Source organism: Sycon ciliatum, chromosome 2, assembly GCF_964019385.1.
Source record: "Sycon ciliatum chromosome 2, ocSycCili1.1, whole genome shotgun sequence".
NCBI lineage: Eukaryota > Metazoa > Porifera > Calcarea > Leucosolenida > Sycettidae > Sycon > Sycon ciliatum.
In genome coordinates, this window is record NC_088644.1 from 31,860,583 (window position 1) to 31,884,108 (window position 23,526).

General features: G+C 47.9%; 1 protein-coding gene across 3 annotated transcripts; it reads right to left on the bottom strand.

The window, feature by feature from the left end:
- LOC135809707 (uncharacterized) lies at positions 1-21,528 on the bottom strand. 3 transcript variants are annotated; one of them, XM_065323124.1, is made up of 6 exons: positions 21,447-21,528; positions 3,896-4,192; positions 3,177-3,515; positions 2,425-2,826; positions 900-1,828; positions 1-488 (listed from the first exon to the last, which is right to left on the bottom strand). In XM_065323124.1, the coding sequence occupies exons 1-6, from the start codon at positions 21,511-21,513 to the stop codon at positions 480-482; spliced, it is 2,043 nt and encodes a 680-aa protein (XP_065179196.1). In that variant the 5' UTR covers positions 21,514-21,528; the 3' UTR covers positions 1-479. The 3 variants fall into 3 exon arrangements, with proteins under 3 accessions (XP_065179196.1, XP_065179195.1, XP_065179194.1); XM_065323123.1 differs by lacking the exon at positions 21,447-21,528 and adding an exon at positions 13,790-14,392; XM_065323122.1 differs by lacking the exon at positions 21,447-21,528 and adding an exon at positions 5,468-6,236.
- Positions 21,529-23,526: the final 1,998 nt, after the last annotated feature.

Genomic DNA, 23,526 nt, shown 5'->3' on the forward strand with positions numbered 1-23,526 from the left:
TCAGTGAGAATACTGTGCATAAACTGACCCAAAATCAGAATATTGAAAATATTTAATAGTGAAGGAAATAATAATTGGTGATGCACGCTTATATATAACCATCAGAATGGGGTTTCAGATTTGTAGTATGTGACCGGGACACAATATCAAAGATGATGAGCTCAAATATTTCAGACATCCATAATCTTTTCATCTGCAGGTGGGTTAGGAGAGATTCAAGGCTTCACAGCTTACAGAATAGGTCAGAAAATATTTCTGAGTACAAAGTAGGGCAAAACTCAAGTTAAAAAAATTATATTGCCAGAAGAATAAATACTGAAAATCGTCGCTTCAGCATTCGAGAATAAGGGATTCTCACTGTCAGCATTCTAGAATACGGGATTCTCATTGTCTGTGATAATATGAACAGATTGTATCCAGACCAGTCTGAGTAGTAGATTTGACTGTTTGCCTATTGACCCGATGTGAGTGCAAGCACGTCAAACTTGCTGCAAAACAAACAAACAAAAACACACACACAGCCATCAATTGTTTGGAATTTATGTGCGACTGATTCAGGCAACACCATATCGAGGGGCAACACTGCCTGAATACCAATGCCAGCACTGTATGCCAGTACCATATGCTGGTACTGCATGCTGATAGTCAGGCTATGTTTGCATCATTCTTCATAGCTCAAAGCTATGCATGTGCTGAGTATTCATGAGCATGTCGTCATTCATCAAGAATGCAATTATAAAAGCAGCTGGATATTGTATTGAGCGATACCATTGCCAGGTATACACTAACAACGGAAGATATACACCCAAATCTGTCAGGATCCTTCAGAGCATCAGGCTAGCGTAAACTATCAATACAATTGCTGTGGAACACTTTGACGATCAAAAGCAACAGCTTACCTTCCCAGGCATAATCCTTGTTCGAGAGATATCTGAACCCTCTGAAGAATCTGAACCATCAAAATTTGAGCTCCCTGGCGATGTGATATTGGGACTGGTATCAGGCGAGACAACAATATTAGCAGAACTTCTGTAGCTCTCGCTGTCTGGCTCCCGTCTCAAATATGAGTTCACCAGCGGGCTTGCTGTGTATGGCATGGCAGTAGCCGTACTGGTTCTGGATAGAGATGACGCGGTACGGGGCCTATTTTCACGCAGTAACTGCGGCGACGGATCGTTGATCACAATGTTTGCTGCACTATGCGGACTCTCTGACGGGTGAAGAAGTCTAGCTGTGGAGGGGAATTTCCCCTCGTCACGGGTATCATGACGTCGTTGAGTCGGGCAGCTGTTCTGCATTGCCTCGTGCTGGATAGTCTGAGCCTTGGCGGGCAGTCTTGCTGATGAACGTAGCTCAAATGATTGCTGGAGCAGTTCTGCGCTTCGGGCACCTTGCGATCTGGAGAAGGCACCACCAGTTACGGAGAGAGACTTGGAGCCATCTAGTGATTGCGAGTCATAGTGCTCCGTGTTAGGCAGCGAGGATAACATTGTTGCTTCGGAGCCTGTCCTGAATGCCGTCGGCGTCTGAATGCTTTCTCTGTCCAGCGATACATTGCTGTGCTGAAGAGACATACTAGCAACACTGGACGCTGCAGTGCAATCAATGCTGGGACACACAAACTCTGCATATGTGCTGTAGCCACTTGGCGGGGTTGTGTGGTTGTGGATGTGCCCAATCACTGGTGAGTCTTTCACACACTCTGCCGACTGAAACGCAGCCTGGGCAGACTTTGGAAGCACAGTAAGGTATTCTCCGCTCCGATTGTTGTTGTTGGCAGGGCGTGGTGGCAGCACTGTATGCAGTTGTTTCTCGCGATCCTGCATCGCTGAAAGGCAGAAGATAGGAACAAGAATAATACAAGTCAGTTGACACGTGAGTAAATACACAACCATGTACCCATACCAGTAAACAAAACAAAAAAACTTCTACTTCGAAGTATTTTTATTGCACACGTTTGATATCTCAGTGTAACATGTGTCTGTGGCGCAGACCTGGAATTTGCACTAGAATTTTATCACGATCCAAGTATTTGACGATTTCAAAACAGCGTGAACGTGCACAGACCCTAGAGTGAAGTGTGCTGGACTGGAAAATATAAGTAAACAGGAATGAAGAAAGTGTTCATTGGTTTGAGGGAAAGATGCAAACGGAAAAAGTCGGAAGAAATAAACTGACTGTCAACACCAGGACTGGAACCAAGGACCTTCACTTGAGGCCAACGATGCTCTAACCAATGAAGGTGTGAACAGTCGGTGCTGGGATGACGTTTACTCCATAGCTTAGTGGTAGAGCATCACTGGGTATAAGCAAGTGTCCCTGGTTCAAGTTCTGGTGGTCAATGCTATCTCCACGCTTTTTCCCATTTTCAGCTCCCTCGTCCTTATACACAGAACTTGCGTGAATTATACAAATTGTTCTTACCTTTCTTCTTGGCCGCTGTCCCGTCCACTGTCATCGATCCCCGCCTGTTGTAGCACAGTACAGCCGTGACAATGCAACACGCGAGAACACCCGCTCCTGCCGCTACATACGCTGGCCAGAGAGTAATAGAAACAACGGCCATAGGCGAGTCTGACTGCCTGGTACTGGCTGCTGTATGTAGAACGGTGCTGCTGCTGCTGCTGCTGGGTGGTGCACTGGATGCCAGTTCTGTTGAATCCTGACTTGTACTAAGTCTTAGAAATGTAGTAGTGGTAGAGGCGGTCGTCGTCATCGGGGGTGGAGGAAGTGTTACGATCCTGGTCTTGAACATATCGTCGCAGTTTAGATGAAGTCCAAACTCTTGCGCCTGTGTTAGGAGCTTGGCCGGCTGACTGACATTGACTAGTTAGATAACACACAGAATAGAATAGAGGCAGCAAGAGGGTAAGAGGCCTAGACCTTTGCAGCCTACACCTAAAAGCTGAATTTCACACACACACACACACACACACACACACACACACACACACACACACACACACATGTAGTCTCCAGTAAGCTGCTGAGTTCTAGCCATATGTATGGTGGACATGAAGGTATGCTCAAGCCACTAGAGACAAAGTTGAGATTTTCAATTTGTCGAACACAGCATTTCAGGTAGCCTCTCCTGCAATGTTCATTACCCGCAATAGGTGAAAGAGAACAATAAGCATGCAGCAATGTGCACGACTGGGCCTTTAAATCATCCCTACCTCTGATGGTCACATTTATGTAGGTGCTCAGGCCGCCAGCGATGAAGTCATAGCGACCACTGAAGTTGGCCACACTTGACAGCATCACCATACGCAATATGGAATCTCCATTTTGGGAGATGAAGCCAGTGTAACAGAAGTATGGTCTTCTCAGTGCGGCATTCTCTCCCTTGAAGAGCCAGTAGGGATCCCGGTCAGGTAAATGGTCACCCCTGGTGGACTTGGCATCCAGTGCAACAATCTGATTCTCCTTGATATTGATCATGCCCTGCTGCATGCCTGGAAGTGAATTTATGTAGCCCGTAGAGCGGTCAATGATATGTATGGTGATTTCCAGCTCTGCAGCAGAACAATTGGAGAAGAGAACCAAGTGGAGAGAACAGGAAAAATAATCTTGAATTGTGCCAGGTGCTTTTATCCTGTCGGTATAAATGAACTTTTGATGTATCATAATAAGTATACATGTACATGTATGTGTCTGCGCTAGGGTGTGTGTGTGTGTGTGTGTGTGTGTTTGTGTGTGTGTGTGTGTGTGTGTGTGTGTGTGTGTGTGTGTATGTGTATGTCTGAGTGCATCCATGTGCTGGTATGCGCATGTGTGGGCATATGTGTGTGTGTGCGCGCGCGCGTGTGTGTGCGTGTGTATGTGTGTCTAGATCCGAGACTGTAACGTCACATGCATGTGCATGTATTTGTATGTGTACTCACTGGGAACTCACCTATAACATTCAGATGCGCACGGCCTGTCACAGGTCCACCAGGGGAATCATACTGGCAGAAATACCATCCACTCTCTGCTTTCTTCACCGTCTGAATCACCAGCATCCCGTCTGAACTCACTGCCGTGCGATCATCCAGTATGACTGCTGCACTTGTGCTGTTGCCACGAAACCAGGAGACGGAATTGATGGGCATGCTGAATCCTAGCACGCCTGGACATTGCAGGGTCGCTGTTGATCCCAGGTCGGTGCGGAAGTAATCTGGTCCCCTTGGGTCGGCAGCTTGCACCACGACGCCTGTACAACAGCCAGTCATTATAGTTGTAACAATCAGCATAGTGGAGCAGACGAATAGACTACAGCTGAGCTCCATCACTAAACTATACAGTAACGACGTGAATGCCTACGGCACCATTTAATATATTGTTCACTGGCAACTGTGATCTACTGTGATCTACTGAGAGAGATAAACGAAGTTTGGTCTCTAATATGCCTCAGGTTTCTTGAGGAGCATCGGAGCAGCCACTTGCTGGATCCCACAAAGCCTGTCCTGAGGGCTACGCATGCAAATCATATCTCGTGGGCATGGTATTCGTTCGGTGCAGGCCACTCAAAAGCAGCCTCTTAGCCGGACATTTTGCCGAGCAGCTGGACAAGGGTATATTAGGTACACAAGGCGTGCATGTTGTTATTAGACGCCCAAAAGACAACATACGAACAGGCAGCACAGGACCGGTCCTTGTTTGGCCCGTGCTTCCTCCACGGCGAGAGCCAGCCTACGTACATTATTATGTACAACATGCTTTACATGCGTGGTTGTGTAAGATGGACTTGTTACACACAGCGAAGTACTGTCTCCTATAATAGATGCACGACATACATGTACTAGTGACATAGCAACAACTAACTGCCCACTGCCTAGGACTGGCCAGGCGGGATGATGGTAAACTGGTCGCGGACACACTGGGGAACACAATAGTACACATATACACTGCACATCACACACAGGGGCGTTCTGAGTACAGTATCGCGTGGTAACAGGAATCACTGGCTGAGTATCTCCATTACGACTGAAGAGAGGTGGTCAACTCGTGCAAGCTGTTGATCCCTGATCTCAGGATCCGAAGGAATTCCAGGGGCCAGTATTACCATAACCTAAAGACTGCACTCGACCCGAACACCAAGGACTTAGGTGCTTGAAAAAGAGCACTAAGACTAAGTAAGAGCAAAACACGAGAAGTGCTACATCCGAGTATGGGTACGTATTTAATGCGGAGTAAGTACCTGGGCCGCCGCGTGAGCTAGAGTACGGAACTGATCAAAAGAAGGAAAGAATCTACAAACAGTGTCATGCACATCATTATTGCGCTAACACAGAATGTGGCACCGCACACTTGCGTCGTTTGAAGCGGGTGCTAGCAGTAGACAAATGTGGCAGGGTCAAGCCGCCACCATGAAGCACACCGTAAGGCATTGTGCGAAAGGCACAAGTGTTTCCCTGTGTATATGTGCCTTGGCATGTCAATAGCGACACCATCAACACAATGCTGCCCCGCTCATCTAGATCCTTACTTCTGGTTGCGGTGGTTCGCGACTGCCCCAACCGGATGAGACACATGGTTAGGCATATGAAGATAAAGCAACGGTTCATCATTGAAGTGATGGATGCCATAACATGTGCTCGTATCTCTCACAAACCAGAGCAATGTCCACCAAGATGAGGAAGCAGAAAAGTGAACATGCTTAGAGCGGGTACAGCAATGATATAGCCGGGCTGAGCTACGCGCAGGAAACACCTCGACGCAAGACCTCCGAGTCCCACTGGACATGTACACTAGACCTCGGAGCACCACTGGTCACAATTACAAGACCTCGGAGTACCGATGGCCACAAAACCTCGGAGTACCGCTGGCCACAAAATCTCGGAGTATCACTGGCCACAAGATCTCGGGAGTATCACTGGCCACAAGACGCCGGAAAACAGGCCAGGTGAAATCAAATTCAAACGTAGCCATGTCAGAATTGCCAGTCAGCTTCAGGTCTATCCTGAAGCAGAAAATAGGCACTAAAGTCTGCCACAAGTCGCCACCGGTCGCTTGCGCAAAGCCTGGAGGAGGTGTCCTACCACAACTGTTGCTTGCAGGTTAAAAACTCCACCATCACGAGGGAGAAAGCAATCCCGGCGAAGGGGACACTTAACAAATACATGCAGTCGACGTGCATTCAAAGTACATGTTTCTGTGCAGTGCAACTTTGATTGTGCCCCAGGCCAGCAGGCAGTCGAGCAACACTAGTGTGCAAGGTATGGACCATAGCTCAAGATAGCACCATGGAGGACTGAGCGTGCAATTAGTTCCCCAGCCAGTGTCCAATCTGGTATAATAAGAATAGAACAAAAAACTAATAGAATTTTCCCATGACCAGAAATACACCACTGGATATTGATGCACAAGCGTATGTAGTGTGCAGCGTGGCGTCAGTAGATGACTAGATGACTATTGTGTGTGCCGGTGTGTGTGTGTGTGTGTGTGTGTGTGTGTGTGTGTGTGTGTGTGTGTGTGTGTGTGTGTGTCCCATATGGTGCAGTGGTATGTGCAGCGATTTCCAATCGATAGGTTGCGGGTTCGATTCCCGACAATTATGGTCACACACGTCTTTCTTCTCTTTCTCAGACTCTTCCTGACTTTTCTTTCATTCTCCTGGGTGGTTACCAACAGCCAGTGCATGCCGGAGTATGTGGTGTGATGTGTGTGCAGGGAAAAAAGACCAAAAAGTAGGGATTCACTGGCCAGAAAAGCCACTTCATAGCTGTGTGGTGTAGACCAGGCTGAATAGTGGCGGTCAATTCTTCAGCCTTGCAAGCTGTTGAATGGTGCAATCCCAGCACAAGTTGCTATGGCTTCTGCTGTAGCATCGCTATCATCGCCTCCGGCGATGGGCGTCCGATGGTCCGATGGTGTGTGTGTGTATGGGTGTTCAAGACTGAATTAATACCCGCGTAGCCTACAGTCATCTGCGAGGCAATACTGAAGTATTGGCGCAGCAGAGGACTAAGGAGTTGTGCCGCAATCACGGAAATATTGTCCTGCCACAATGTTGCTGTGTCTACCTACGTCTGAGGCATTTGAGCTTCTACTGAATATTCGCTGAAAATAGAATGTATGTTTAGATGAGAGAGTGTTGGAAGGGTGAAACAGTTCTTGTCCGAAACACTCGGAGCAAATAATTAATTGGGACGGGAGCCATCTCTGGATTGCATTTGAACATGTGTAATTGAATGACGAGTGCACTACATTGTAGAACATAGTGCTAGTCCCATCTCTACCCCTGCTACTGATGTACTGACTGCTGGCATACCGCGGTAGAACAAACTAGAACCAGACAACATTGACCCATCACGACGAGTCACAGCACATCTGCGCTATCTGCCCCATCGCAAGCTAGACGACTGACTCCGACTGACACCTGTACCCAGCATCTCCTCCTACCGCGACGTCAATGCGCCGCCCTACGCGAATATTACCCAATGTCCAAACAGCCTGCCATTACATGTATTCTCATGCAACATTGCATCATTCCGTCGCCCTTCGATTAGTCTGTAGGTCCTGGTCGGAGCTCGTAAAACATGACAAAAAGCTGTTGGCACCTTGACCTCCCCGAGGCCGGCAAGCAGGCTAGGCGAATAGCGCATATTGTGGCACTGCTGCCAAGCACCCTCTGCGTATAAACACCATCCCGTCGATAAGGCTGCGGGGGACTAGGTTTGCTTCACAACAGCTGAGCACTGACAACGGGCACGTAAACACCAGTAGGATGCTGCATCATCCTTAGCACTAGCACGCCGAAGGTGATCTTCTACAGAATTCTTGTGCTTATTCTTCTTTTCCCGTCAACATGGTTTAGTAGTTATGGGAACCCAACGAGAAGAAAGCCCCTTTATGAGCTGCTCCTTCGTGTCTACAATTTAATAACATATTCGCTGCCTTGTCATTGAGCATTTGTGCTCGTTTGGATTTGCGAATTCAAATAAAGTATACATACATACATACATACATACAACGTGCACGATGGAGTGGCACGGTACGGATATCATATCATCCTGTTCACCTAAGACCCATCTGTCACCGGTTATGGTGCAGTGAGCATGCTGATATGTACATGTGCCCTTTGCCATTGCAGAACGTAGCTCCACTGGGATCCGGGCTCAGCAGTATGATCGCAGGAATAACCGTAGGTAGTCCGTTTAGTCCGGGAGCTGAAATCTGTAGGATGCTTTTTATTTTCGGGGTATGCCACTTCAGAGGGAGGACTTGAAACTTCGCACAGAGGTAGGTAAGGGTCTCTAGAGGACGATTTGAGAACTTGGCCGTCCCGAAGCTGTGCACCAATGCCGGTGCAAGGAGGTTTGTTCGCTCGTCGAACACTATTTCGTTGCCGTGATTTCACAGTTTTTGCGCCATTCAGCGCTTGAAAAATGGGGAAAATCAGCGGGTTTCGCTGACGTAACCAGACATTTTCATGCGAATGACTCAATTTTGCTAGATTTTCAAGAGAAACACAAAGAAACACGAAGCGAAACGCAAAGTCACACCGTTGATGAAGCATTTTTCATTCTGTTTGTATAATTGTGTCGTTCTGAGTTCTGAAGTAACATACAGTAGCTGGTTCGTCGGAGGAGGACATGACTGGTGTTCCTGAGATTGTCGTGCGTAACGGCTAAATGACTTGCCACTTGACCCTGATGTCGACAGGCAGGTCTCGTAGGAACTGTCCGTCTCCATCGAGGTGACTCTGGATTGTTTTTACCAATAGTGTTTTGTAGATTGATCCTCACTACAAACAAGAGTACTCCTGCTACAAACGATTTCATGCTAGTCAATGAGCGGACTGACAACGTGTGTTAAAGGTGGTAAGGTACACACCATGGCAGCTGCCTTGAACGGAATCTTTGATTATACCAGTGAACGTAGAAATGCATGACTTATCTTGAATAACGTCTCTTTGAATCATTGTTTTGTTGAAGTTTCGGATGCTGCACAATGACATGCGCGTACGTGGAAGCATTCGCATTGTAGAAGATCATGGGATGATTATTTCCCTACTTCATTCAGTCCTTTGTGTGGTAAATTGAGTAGTACCGTACTGGCAATATATATGGTCGCAGTGAGGCCATGAAGCGTTACATTGGCACATGTTTACCGCACGCAGGGCGTTACATGCAAAGTCGCACAGGAGCCGTTACACAGGTTTCTATATTGCCGCAGTCCTTTTTTTGCTATTGCCGCATCACTTTTTTGCTATTGCCGCATCATTTTTTGCAAACTGCATGCAATGAAAAGATCGCCGCACCCCGCCGGACGCGCGTTACGAACGCAACGAAAATTTGTCGCACTAGCCTGGTCGCGCGTTACGCCGCACCCCCCCCCCCCCTGCGTTACGCGGCAACATATATTGCCAGTACGGTAGTAGACGTAGTATATTTTAGGAATTTCCGCAAACGCAATCAGTAAATGTGGCGGTAACATGTAGAATATAATCATTTTAAAACTACAGCTACGGTGCATCATATTTATGTGAACAGAGGCTGAATGTAGATATGTAAACAGTGTCATGGACGAGATATGCATCGGCACCACCGCATACATCCAGGCAAGACGATGTAGCGCAATATCTGTGTTGAACGGTTTTTGATCCCTTCATCATGGAGAACAGTATCCATTCTTCATCCGGTTTGCGATCCTCTGCTCTGTGCTGCCAACGACGTCCACTTGTTGCTCACATGTGTAGTGCTGCTGAGCGGGTTGCCACATTCGGACATGCATCGGCGAGTACCGTAAAAGCCCGTAATAAGGCCCTGGGCGGAAGCGTTAGTGACGGTCCAGAACATGGGCGCTAATGATTGGGTTGTCACATTCGGACATGCACCAGCAAGTATAGTACAGGGTTGGGGTGACCCGTTGCACTAGAAGCATCCAGTGCTGTAACCTTTGCGATGTTTGCAGCTATGCCGAGCAGTTATCTCCTGGGTTCCGACTGCTGCTCCGTGGAGATAATAGTAGGGCACTAGACAGCGGCTTTGTAAATTGCCATTCTGGAATGCTACCTCAGAGCAGCCGATGATGGTGACGTTCTTGCACAGCATGTTGTTGGTACCACAATCACAGCAAGTTCACTGGTGATGATTAACTTCTGGCCGCGTGTTGCATGTTTCTGAGATTCGTAGATAATGACGCGCGCGTGCATGAGTGTGTGTGTTTATATGTATGTGTGCGTGTGAGCATCTGCATGTGCGCATCCACGTGTGTGTGTGCGCGCGCGCGTGTGTCGTGCACATGTACACGTGTATGCGCGTGTGTGTGTGAGCATTTGCATGTGCGCATCCACCTGTGTGTGTGCGCGCGCGCGTGTGTGTCGTGCACATGTACATGTGTATGCGTGTGTGTGTGAACATTTGCATGTGCGCATCCACCTGTGTGTATGTGCGTGCAAGCGCGCACGCGTGTGCGTGCACATGTACACGTGTATGCGTGTGTGTGAGCATTGGCATGTGCGCATCCACCTGTGTGTATGTGCGCGCGTGTGTGATGAATGCGCGCATGTTCGCACACATGTATGTGTGTGTGTGTGTGCGAACAGAGAGTCACATGTGTGTGTGTGTGCGTGTGTGTGCACTCATGCACACTCGCACACATGTGAGCACACGCTTGCAAGCGTGTGTGGGCGTGCGCGCGTGTACACAACCTCGCACACATGCACGTGCGCGCATGTATGTTCTATCTTGTTATGTTGCCTATCCCATGCTCTCCTTTGGTGCTGCCACGTAGACGTCTGTCGTAGTTCCTGTCAGAAGTGCATGTGGAACTGGCAGTGATTGTCATTCTACCTTTGTTTCAAACAACCTCTCGTTTTCGAGTTACATGATCTCTCACAGGATCCACAAAGTATTTTGTGCAAAAGCAGCTAGGCTCACCTGAACCAGTGAAGAACGAGTACCGGAACAAACAAGCTGGCAAACTGAAACGGGTTGACACCACCAGCAGATAAATAGGCCAGGCAGAGTACCGGCATGGGTGATGATGATCTTACACGTCCGGTGACTGGTCACTGGTGCATACGGCTGTGGCACTGGCAGTCAGGACTCAGGGACGCGGAGGCCGACTTGTCAGCAAGCAACATCTCGCCTACTCTGCCGGAATCTTCGCTCGACTCGACCTCAGTCAGACCTGGAAATATACTTTTGAAACTTTGCTTGCACGCGTTGAAGAATTGCCGGAGTAGGCACGAGTATTATTGTGCACTATTGCTGGTACACACTCTATGTTGCGCTTTTGTCCAGAAGCGCCATGCTTCGTGACTAGTGGACCTGACGATGGCAATACTATTCTCACTTTCAAAGCCAAAATCGTAATGAAAATGTATGTCACGCTTTGAGAAAGTAAGCTTGCAGCGTCGTCATCTTCTGGACAGGCGCATAGTCACTGATTTGGAATTTTGAGCGTGCGCACCTACTTCTCAAACCGAGCAGTCGGCTGAGAACGAAAAACATTTGCGCCTAAATGCTTGACAATTGTGAATTTGCTCGTCGAACAAAATGCGTCCTCGCGATGTCCGTGCACAGCTTTGGGATGGCCAAGAACTCGAAAGCCCTTCTCTGATAGACCCATAACCCATTGCTGAAGAGATCTTGTACTCCATCTCGCCCGACCTGGAGCGCCACTTTTTTGAAGGTCGGCTCCCTGACTAGTTCCTTTCTACAGGACTGTTTTGGCGCCATGCACTGGTCTACGTGTATCAAAGAGGTGCAATCAACAGGTTTGGCAGGTTAGGTGTCCTCCCTAGATGAACATGGAACTCCGAAAAGGATGTCAGGTCCGGGTTTGCAGCACGTATTCCAGGGGACCTGATCGACTGACTACATGCACTATACAGACTCAGTTGTACAATGTCGGCTACTTCTTTAGAGGCTACTAGTGCTACTTCAGGCTTTGAATCTTTCTATCCACGTGTGTGGGCTATGTGGTGTGCCTTGGACAGGTGCAGGCAGGCTTGGCGCGCGCTTCTGGGCCGCACGACAAGCGCATGACTGTTTTCTAGGTCAATACCCTGACTGGTTGCACCAGCATGATGCACCTTTACAACCAGCAAGTCAGTCATGCAGTCAGCAAGAGTGGTTAAATTGGCAAGGGTGTCGATGGCAAATGTCGCAAGAGAGCTAGACCCAGAGTCAGACACTTGACATACACGACGATCTATGTTTGCTTAGCTAAAACCGACTTGCTCCGAGCATCTAGACGCATGCTTTGTATTCGTACACTTCAACAACAGCTACTACTACAAGTACGATCAGTTGAGCTGAGACTAATGAAGAATTTGCATACGTTCTGGTCACAAATCAAAATTAAGAGAGATTCGAAAGTGCTCAACAGAACGTCAGAAGTGCCCGCTCCGAGCACACCAGAGTCAAGGAGATGACGCCATCCGGGTGGCATTCTTCTCGACTCGAGATTGGTGCTGCAGCTGAATCCGTGCACGCACACCGTGACACTGCCACTGGAAATCTGACATTGTGTTGGAACACTACAGTGGTGTTATCATCTCTCACATCACAGACACTACATGTAGATCGTCAGCTCGACAAAAAACACAAACTACAAGAATCAAGGAGTCTTCTAGATTTCAACAGTACATGAGCCATGGTAGACCAATACTCTGCAAGAACCGGACCGGAACGTGGCATCCCTACTCTTCCCTCCACCATCTCTGACGTAGGACTGTAACTACGTCACAAGCAACGTAGATGCGAGGCAAGTTGGCTTTGCGGTGCAATGTCACATGTCAAAAATTCAAAAACCGGCGACGCAGCACGCAGCACCATTTGTCCGGCTGGCGATTGGGACAACGATACTTTCCCCGTGCTGTCAGTGATCAGTCCAATCTGTTCTGCGAATCTCAGTATCTGGACCACCACCCGCATTGTATGAACATTTTATGTACTGAATGATGTCTGCATTGATGCCAGGATTGGACCAGTGCAGTCACAAACACAGATAGTGCATCACAACTACAAACAGACACTGAATGAACAACTGATTTCGTGTGTTCGAAGTGCACGAAGATGCCGTGAATCCGAACAATCGACACAGTGAAGCTCTGCTGTAACATGCAGGTGACCAGAGCCGGTGGTATACGATAAACTAAAGGCATTAAAGACCAGTCCGGAAGGGCGACTTCGCAAAGGCGATCTAGAGCAGGATATTGGCAATCGGATTCTCCTGTCGCACCGCTGGCATGACCACTTAGCGGAACGTGTTATTGTGTACATGCAGTAACTCTGCGGGTTGTCCGCCTTCTTTGGGCAATAACAACACGGTTGAAGGAGAAGGTGCGAAGGGTATCCTCTCTCGACCTTTGAAGCAGACTCAATCGTCTGGGTAAACATATGGCCCAGGCCGAGATATTATAATCTTATTTACTTCACCTTCCAGGCAAGTGCGTGCATTAATTGGAACGCTCAGCCAACACAGAAATGTCGAAGAGTGGACCATTACATGGAGTGTTTAGCCGGTTTAGTAGGCCAATAGCTGCGGGGATCAAGGCACACACCTGCTATTTACGAGCGGGCATCAAGGCACACACCTGTTATATTCGCACTTGATATACATGTAATTCGCCTTCAAGTAAACAGTCTTGCGAACGACTGCTCGTGTTGAGTAATGACCGTTTGCATGGACGAGGGATTTGCACATATTTACTAGTAGTCCGAGAATTGAAAAAAATAAAGCCGATTTAGGATTTCACGCATGACGCCATTTCAGAAAACACAATAATAGTTACACGGCCAAGGGTTTAGGTACAGGTTTCCTGGGAATAACACATAGTCTGTAGGACACTCACCATCTGTCCGCAGGGAGAAGGATGGCCCGGCCAGCATCACGAACAGCAAGACGAACACTTCCGTCAACCTAGTCATACTGTACTGAGTGAAGGACACTGAACAGCTTCTCTCCACCGTGGCTACAACATGAATACTAGTATACTAGTATGCACAAGACGAGACGCTTTCAATCCGTAAACTGCTCTCAACGATGGTCAACTACGACTGCTGCTCGGACGACGGCCAGCGACTGAGAACAATCATCACACGCACACACACACTCGTTGCAGTGACACTGTATATCGCAACTTGTGACGAATCCTGACGGGCTGCTGGTGAGAACCCACCAAAGTCCAGCGCCTGTCAAGCCGCCACCCTTCTCACTGTCAGGGCGGCCATGGCCGTCCCAGAAGGCACAGGTTGCAATGTATGACGCTGAATCTACGACACTACCTAGTACTGGCCAGGCGGGATTAGGGAGTGAAGTCTGAAGAACGTGCCCACATATCCTGGGCTGGCTGTTGCACCACTGCTACTGACTGTATGCAGTCATTTGTCACTTCTGTATAAGTATTACTTCTTAGCTGTGTGGGACCAGCTAACCCCCAAGTCATTAACACAATGTTTTACAAGGCCCACCACCACTGGCAGCTGCAGCAATCCTGATAACCAACTGACCGACGTTTGTACACAACGCAACGTGCATTGAGTAAAGTCACCCGCACACAGCAGATGTACTGGAGAAAAGGCCGAAGAAAGGATACCGATAGTGACGGTTAACTATCACTATAATTATCAGAACATGATCGCTGCCTGCGACAGACACAGTGACAACACGCAACAGTATCACTGAGTTTTCTGTGGACTAGATGCATGAAGCCTGTAATCCACGCACGCCATCTTGTAGTTGTCGAGGGCCAACTGGATGGTCGAGCATGGCAATGGACTAGTTGTAGTAGTAGTACGAGGCAGTAAATTCGAGTATCTAGCGAAATGCATGAGGGTCGATCATATGCCCAGGAAACCCCATATCGTGCCCAAACCAAGGATCTTCCGCCTTTGCATGCCATGCCAGTGAGAAGCGCGTGTCGGCACTTCAAAGCTGCGATGATCCTACAGCGGCGGCTCATTTTCAGCGTGGCATTAGTTTCCTATGGTTTCCAGGCATGCTTTCAGCAGTAAGTAGCGCCCTGAGTGTGAGAGGTGAGACATCATTTTCTCACCGAGATTAATCCAGTCTAGACACAGTGAAGTTTCGCCTGTCGAGAATTCCGAACAAACACTAGCACAAGCATTATTACCACCCAGGCAATGCACGCAGGCCAGATCAGTCAGGTATGGCACATTGCTCAGGTCCAGCCCTCCTACAAAGCCCAGGACGGGCCATGAATCGAAGGACCGCCCTGCGCTGCCAGCAAGCGTGATATCTTGCTTGCCTGTCATTGAGATGAATCACTCGAGCCGCACCACGTACAGTTCGTTTACCTTCCTGCGGCTGAGAAGCTAGGCAGTCCGTACACACGCAGTCCGTAGTCTCTCCAAAGACGGTAATATGCAGGCGCTATCAATGTTTGATACTGTACTGTGCGTGGGTCAGGAACGCACGGATTGTGAGTCCTATGATGAGCTTTAGCTAACTACTGCCGGTCATTTGTCTATCAGATGTGGGAAAAAGGCGAAGTCTCGCCTTTGAATCCAGCCCAGTTCTATTCTCTAAAGTCCTGGAATTGTTGTTATGTCGTTGCGGTGCGCTGAAAGTACAGCATTCAGCATTCAATCTCAGTTGATCTATTTTTTGATGACTCCCTACCGCAGGCCCTGTCTGGTCCAGTCATTCACACTGGAAGTGGAAATACATTGCAATCTCGCGAACCAACCCTAGATACGCCTTGCCACATTTCCCTGCACCTGATCGTGGTAACACAACTGCTGAGATTATAGTTACGTCGTTGCCTCAGTCTGTGCTATGCTCGCCTGACGACAGGAAATACACGATCATGGCTTCACGCACGACAGGCCCCTGCCATGCATGGCACAGTGGATGTGCGAAGCATTCGAACGAAAAACAATTATTACTCCAAAGAAATCCAACCCACATGCCGAAAGCAGTAAGGCTCATACTGCTCCTGCGGCCCTGGGATCAGTTTTGGGAACATGCATGATGAAATTGAAGTGGAAACGCGGCGCTACTTTCGACACGCGGGTCGGATTTCTTTGGCCACGACTGCAGTACTAGTATGCGAAAAGAACAAAGTAACGACTTACATGTAGTTAGTTTTCACTACCAGAACTTCTGAGCGGAGACACCGCTAGCTCTTGTCTACAGGCAAGTTTTAAAAGCAAATACACGCGTACGTGCAGCAGGTTTCATCAGCACTTTCTCCTAGTCTACACAAGACATCCATGCACTCAGCGCTGTTCGACTTGTTCTATTCCAAGGAGACGAGTAAGCCGGTATAGTGGGTTTTGCTGCAGACGACAGCCAAAAAAGTCGATAGTGAGTAACGCTTGTGTTTCCACCACTACATTCGTGTACATGTAGAGCGCTGAAGTGCAAACCCAATCATATGTTCCGAGGGGCTTGTTACAGTAACTCCCGACAAGGGCAACACCCTTGGCCACGCTTGTAATCTGGTGACGGTTGTGTGACGGAAAGACGTATCTGGCCGTGTCGTGCCAGCTTGAGCTGCATTGCTATGCAGAGAGTCACCTTTGCTGGCTTTAGTTGAAACGCCGGTCGGTTTTCCTCTTCAAGAAACATCAAGGGCGACAGGAAGACTGAAGAGGGCGCGCGCCATCCACCACTACGCTACAAACTCGGCAAAGTCTTTATCTCAGCTCAGTTCGTGTCCAAGTACATAATACCAGTTCCCTGAAGATCTCCCATAGACATAGTGTGAAACACAGAGATGTACTTTGAAGTAGTTGTAACTTTAATTAATATTTCCCTCTCTCCCTACTGACTGTGTTCAAGCACAGTCGTAGTCATACAGTACATGTACATCTACATAGTTACAGTGCTGGGACTAGTATACTGGTGATCGTATGACGTCCATTTTTATGAGATAAAAATAGTAACGGTTGATAATCCTTTGCAAAGTGCTAAATGATGTGAGTGCGATGATGAAGCGATTAAGTCTTTGCTGTAGCAAGAAATGAATCAATATTCCTGTTACTGTCCATTGACGATGTTTGTCATCCTGTTGTGGCGTCACACCGCCCCATGTACGCCGATGACGACGTACCAGAACGGATGTTACACTATTGGATAATAGCGTCTAATGGGAACCAATTCAGCAATAAGAGTGGCGCCGGTTAGAAACAGACGTAGGGCCACCCCGAGGCAAATACAGCTAATGCTGATGGTACACAGAAGCAGATCAGATGGTTCGTGGCGTAAGGAATCCAAATCTCTCTGAAAAATCCTAGGTAGGGGCGTTCTTCAAGCTGGTTCGAAATTTGAATCCGACCATAATAGGATCAAAACCTCTGCTCGCCATATACACGTAAAATAAGTACATGTATATGCACATTGCACATGTACGTAAATTCGATTATTGTTCAGCCGGTTGAATATTGATCCTACTAGAAATCAATTTCTCTCAGAGCTGCCACCTAATGACATAATGTCATGGTTCATGAAGTGGCAGCGATGGCAACACATATTCTGTTCCCCCAACCTGGCAACTCCACTCCCCTGCAGTGTTGGCTTTGTCAGATCCTGGTTAGATGTACCGTGTAATAGTGTCCGCTACTAAGTGCGGACTTCTACTGATATGTGCGCGCACAGCACTAATAATTATATCGCCCTTTCAGTACACACACACGTTTGGATGCATGATAGCTGAGCGGGGTCACGAACAATGAGGACAGGAAGACTGGTTACAGACAAAGATGTACACGTACATGTACATGTACATTCCAAGCAGATATCCACTTGACACCAGTGAACACTAACAATTCTCTGACATGTTGTAACTAATTAATTTTACTTGTAACAATTCATTACAGTCAAGTCTAACGACCTGTGCTGTGCCTGCCTCCGCGTACTGGAGACCAAAGTCCCTCGCCACCTGTTCCCAACGGCCTTGAAATTTGCCGTGCAATTGTATTTTCCTTTCCTGACTGTCAGCGTCACCTTTTTTGAGCACCTAGAGCAATCTGCTGTTCACACCAGGACTTGTAAAACTACCTACAGAAGCACGCGGATGGGGTAACAGTTGACAGTTGAGAGGATCTGCACGTTCCTTCTGTCCCCTAAAAACGCAACGTTGTACACCAAACACTCGCCTGGGGAAGTAGGCTCCAGAACTAGGTTGACGAATCATCCATACCCGAGATTTACAATCTAGGTTTGCTGGCATTTCGCCTGTCAAGTGGTGGAGTCAGGTATCTGCGCGCGTGACGCCTGTATCCTCTTTTTTGTGTGGAAACTGTCGTCCGTCAGGGATTCCCCAAGATCGGGAGTACCTGACGAAATGTGCCTTCCTTCTCGTTTTTGGCTAATATCATCTAATAATCTATCAAAATTTAATGCAACAGACTACAAAGTTAGTTGGTTTGCATGGGACGGATGCAAGCCTGCACACTCCCGGGTACCACCCTAACTTTGGCCTAAGCATGGCTGAGAGAAAATCTAGGCATTGACAGATGCAGGATTCCTATGTCAAGGTCTCGTACCCATAGGCTACTCCCAGAATCCTTGCTCACATAGCACTCTGCTGTGACAGTGACTGGCTGTTGGAACTCTGGACAGGTGGCAAGGCAAGGAGTGGCGGATGGACGCAGTGCGTCTATCTGGCAAGGCATCATGTCAACTTTACCCATGAATAGCGGGACTGATTACGTGCTCCCAGCTGGAATGACATGATCCACTAGCAGTCAGCTTGCTCAGTGAACTAACTCTCTGCAATGATTATAATAATCGTGTTTGCCAAAGCTCGCTGGGATCAGGACCAAGCAGTTACGAGGCAGTTTTACCAGAGTTCCTACACATATCAGACGACCAGCGCAGCAGCGCACAATGGACAGCCTGGATCCATGCCCTCGTGGGGCTGCCCGCTCCTGAAATGTTGTTCCCGGAATCATGTCTTTTTTTTCATTTTTGACCTGTTGATGTCATTGGCATTCTGTCATGCCATTCTCCTCGACTTCATTGATATTGAGTAGATATGGCACAAGAAAACATTCACCAGAATACACGCAAGTTGACCTGCATGGTCGCCATCACCACCATGCAAGTACATGCCTGTGATCGTACGATAGAGAATGACATGCCAAAGTATACAGCAGGTGCAACATGTCTTGATGATGTGGAATGGACACCTAGCAGATGTTTCCAGAACCAACTAAATTGGCCGATACTCATGTGAGAGCGTTCACCAGACGTTGCTCCCAGATCTAATAACGAGTTGTAAACGATGGACAAGTATGCGGGCACCATCCTCATTCTTGGCGTCTGGCAACCACAGTTGGACAACACTTGTGACTTATGATACTATTGTCTGTGGAAGACGACTAGCGTTACTGTGTTACCATGGTTACGTTGCGCTGTGCGTGTAACTGTACGTATCCCACTATGCCTAGCCTAGTGCTATCACGTGGGCACGACCGCTAGTGTTTGAACTGTACTGATTTGCTGAAGTTTGAACCATTACACTATCTACGAGACAGAACAGCTTTGAACACAGCAGCGTCCCACTGCTGCGACTGTGGTCGGAGCACCCAACCTCCTGCTACATAGAAATAGCCAAAGAATGACTCAAATTGGATATATATATATGTACATGTATCCGTACTATGGGCCTCAAAGGGTTAAAGTACATGTCGGACACATCCATGTACTGTCCAACAGACGAAACATACCAATACCTCACAAACCTGCTCCATTGGAATTCTAGATCTCTTTACGTTCATGCTATTCTGGACAGGCTGAAGCCTGGCATGGCATCTGCACTAGATGTCATACTTAGGCCTACTGGTTTCGTGAATCCTGGGAATGCCACGATCCGTACGATATTGAGAAGTGGCTGGGTGTGTACTTTTTAACTACTTTATGTGCTCAATCTGCCGACAGAACTGCTTTGTCCTTCGTGGACTGGTCAGCGCAGCACAGAGAAAACGAGGTCTAACCTGAAGGAATGAAAATCAATTTTCCAAAGCCATATTTTGAACCAGGCTCGAACCTATATTTTTATGTATTGTAAAAGATGCTTAGATCGGGAGACCCTGGTTTAAATGTGTGCACCCCGCTTGAGAAGCGTACATACAGGTAGATGCGTCGACGTATCATTCATTACCTGATGTCCCACCTTGTAAAACTTCTACAAACATGTAACTGGTTCCCACCACAATACAACATCTTCAGCCACACAAAGAGTAAACGAACCTTTTGGATGCCCCATGGCTTTTTGAATCTCTGCATACCGGGAACACAGAGGTTGTACTAATTGTCTGCAAGCGTATTCCCACAGTTCCAATATCTCCTACACACGCTAAACCATAGGACTTCCGCACGATGACTTGCTTACGGAAACAGACAAAAGATTCGTCCCTGTACTAGTACGTGCAACTGGGTGGATCTACTTGTGTGTGTACTTTCTCTGCACCTGGCAATGACTGATTTCAAACCAGCGCTGCTCCTATTGCTCACAGGTGATTGCGGGGCCTCAAGACCGCCGTTTTCCAGGGGTCTTTATTGCGTTTTCCTGTGTACCCACAACACATGGCAGATATTAGCTAACAGTGGGGGAGGACCAGAAACGACATCAAAGCACTAGGATGCATGCTTTTAAATTAAGTACATGTACACTTATCTACATGTATGCCTATCAGTATCTCCGTATTCTAGAATCAGAGTCAGCCTCCGTACGCTGCAAGGGCAATTCAATACTGTGGCTTTCCTGAACATAATATATCCGTCTTTTGCACTTGGCACATCCTGGCAAACAGGACTACGTGACCGTTCTGATTTGAGTGGCACACACGTAGGCGCAGGATGTAACCTATTACCAATTAGTAGCACAATGTATGACCCAGGCATTGACCCAGGCATTGACCCAGGCATTGACCCAGGCATTGACCCAGGCATTGACCCAGGCATTGACCCAGGCATTGACCCAGGCATTGACCCAGGCATTGACCCAGGCATTGACCCAGGCATTGACCCAGGCATTGACCCAGGCATTGACCCAGGCATTGACCCAGGCATTGACCCAGGCATTGACCCAGGCATTGACCCAGGCATTGACCCAGGCATTGACCCAGGCATTGACCCAGGCATTGACCCAGGCATTGACCCAGGCATTGACCCAGGCATTGACCTAGGCATTGTCACTTATTGTGCAAGGTGTATTTTTATTTCCCAAACTTGAAGTGACAGGTCAGTAGTCCAGCTAGTTATGGATTGACGGAAAGAAGACAGCATTGAACCAGGATCCCTGCCCCTGCCTTGAGTCCTGGCGTTGACAGTCATTACAATCATTGTCTTCAGACCTTTCCCGTTTCAACTCCCTCAAACTTACATGTATGAATACTGTTTGAACTACAATTACATTTTCAAATTCACTACGAAACAAGTCGCAGACGAGGCCAGATCCAGTGAGCTGCATAATTATATACATGCATGTACGCGTCTGAACGTCTATTGCAGTTCTGTTGATACAGCCTAGGACTCACCTTCAAACATAGAAAGGCAGATGAATGCGCTCCAGCACACGTAGAAGCTGCCTTTGGAGAAGAACATTGTCTCTCTGCTTCGCACTCAGTATGACTATCCACAGTTACCAGCTCTGTACCCACCGAACTTACTAACTAAAGAGTTGTTCTGCTTGTTCCCAGGCACACACATGCCGACTGTTGACCCCGCATTCACAAAAATACAGTGTACACTGCACGGTAGAGTACTAGTAGTACCCTTGTAAATATTCTTAGCTACGGGAACTGGCTAGTCCCTTCATAATCCCGACGCGATGATGGTCCAAAAAAGATCATTATGCATCACTTGCTGGTTACTAAAATATGGTACCGCTGACATATGTGCGATTCTGCAGTACGCACTCACTACAGTCTACTAATACAATCATTGAGTGTAGTCTCTATAAGGCCTATTTCACAGTACGGGAAGAGTGTGTTGCTCCTTACATGGAAGCTCGCGGTTTTCTTGCCGACTTGAATTCTCACTTGACTGACTCACGACTGCCATCCAGACCACACGAGAAGTCCATCGAACCGTCCACTCGGCGAACCTGCAGGAAAGCACCACTCCCTGCTCAATACACAGTGTTTCGGGGAATTCACCCCTGAGTCAGTCAAGTGAGAATTCAAGTTGGCAGGAAAACCGCGAGCACCCATGTACGAGAGAGCGTATGGAGCAACACACTCTTCCCCTACTATCGCCGAAGTCGCACCAACCTCTTTTTCACAGTACGTCCCCCAAAAGCGCCGTTTCCAGAGAATAGATATCCAGCTAAAAATTAAACGCCTTTATTGATCGTTCAAGCTGACTTTTCCCTCGCACTGCGCATGCGACCATGAGCACGCGTCCATGCGTTAGCAAAACGCAGAAACGTGGCAGTCGTGCTCACGCCTGGTAGTGGTACCACGCCGGCCTGGACGTGAAGTTGTCACACAAACTTTACGAAGTAGACAATCATAGAGGTCTGGCAGGACTTTACGACTCGTACGGCTGAATCAAGGCCGAGTGCGTACAGCCAAGGGTGCGGGCCAAGGCGCGTAGCGCCGAGGCCTGCACCCGTGGCCGTACGCACGAGGCCTTGATGAAGGCGAAAAGTCCTGCCAGACATCTATGATCGTGTTTCAGGTTTTGTCGTTCGCCTTTCTGATATAAAAGCAAGACACGTATAGGGGTGGTGGTCGGGGACGTGGTGGATTCAGCTTGTGAGTTTCAGCTCCTTCAGCTTGTGAGTTTCTGCTCCGTCCGCTTCTCACGGATGGGATGATCCCTGGTCCATGATCTTTCGCTTCCTCAAAATTATCAGAAAAGTTCGGCAACTCGTCAACTCCTTTTTTAGTACATGTACATGTAGAACAGAAAGTGGAAAACTGATCGCGATGTTTGCCACTTATTTCAGCTTGCTTCTTAGCAGATAGATAGGTGCATGCTCTTTCGCTTATTCACAACTATCGTAACATTTCATCTCCACTCACGACAACAAGAACTTGAGTTGAAAACTAGATACTTTTCATGTTGCCGTTTTTGGACAGGCTGTTTCCAGGTACAAGAGCATGTTCACATTCGAATGTGAGATGCGAACTAAGCTGACAACGAAAAACTGCCACAGACCCTGCAGAGCTAGGCTGACAGAGTACGGGGTGCCATTGACGACGGGCTTTATTGCTACCGTATTTTTCCGTATCCATTGACCACGGGCTTTATCGGCTCATCAAGGCCACCGCGGGAACGTCGCTCATTGGCTACAACCATAGAAACGGTACGGTAAAAACCTGAATTGCAGTTCGTACGATCGTATCCAAAAGAGTTCGTGCGTTTCCTAATAAAGTTGTAGCCCGTTTTGGATGTAATTTTTCGCATGTTGCATGTTGCACGTTGGAGGAAGTGCCTCGTGGCTCGTATTCTTGATGTCGACGAAAATAATTCATACAATATTAATCATGTACATGTAGGTTTGGACTCTTGAGTTGAGGGGCGCTGGGCTGACATCCAAGCGCTTTCGCTTCCTGACCTCGTGGTCAGAGCAAGTGCCAGTGCAGTGGAAATTCCGGTAGTGGTTTCTGT

Coding starts and splice junctions, on each gene's coding strand:
- LOC135809707 (XM_065323122.1), bottom strand. CDS start 5,567: ATGGCATCCATCACTTCAATGATGAACCGTTGCTTTATCTTCATATGC. Junction 3,516..3,895: donor TGCGCATCTGAATGTTATAG/GTGAGTTCCCAG, acceptor GTTCTGCTGCAG/AGCTGGAAATCACCATACAT. Junction 2,827..3,176: donor CATAAATGTGACCATCAGAG/GTAGGGATGATT, acceptor TTATCTAACTAG/TCAATGTCAGTCAGCCGGCC.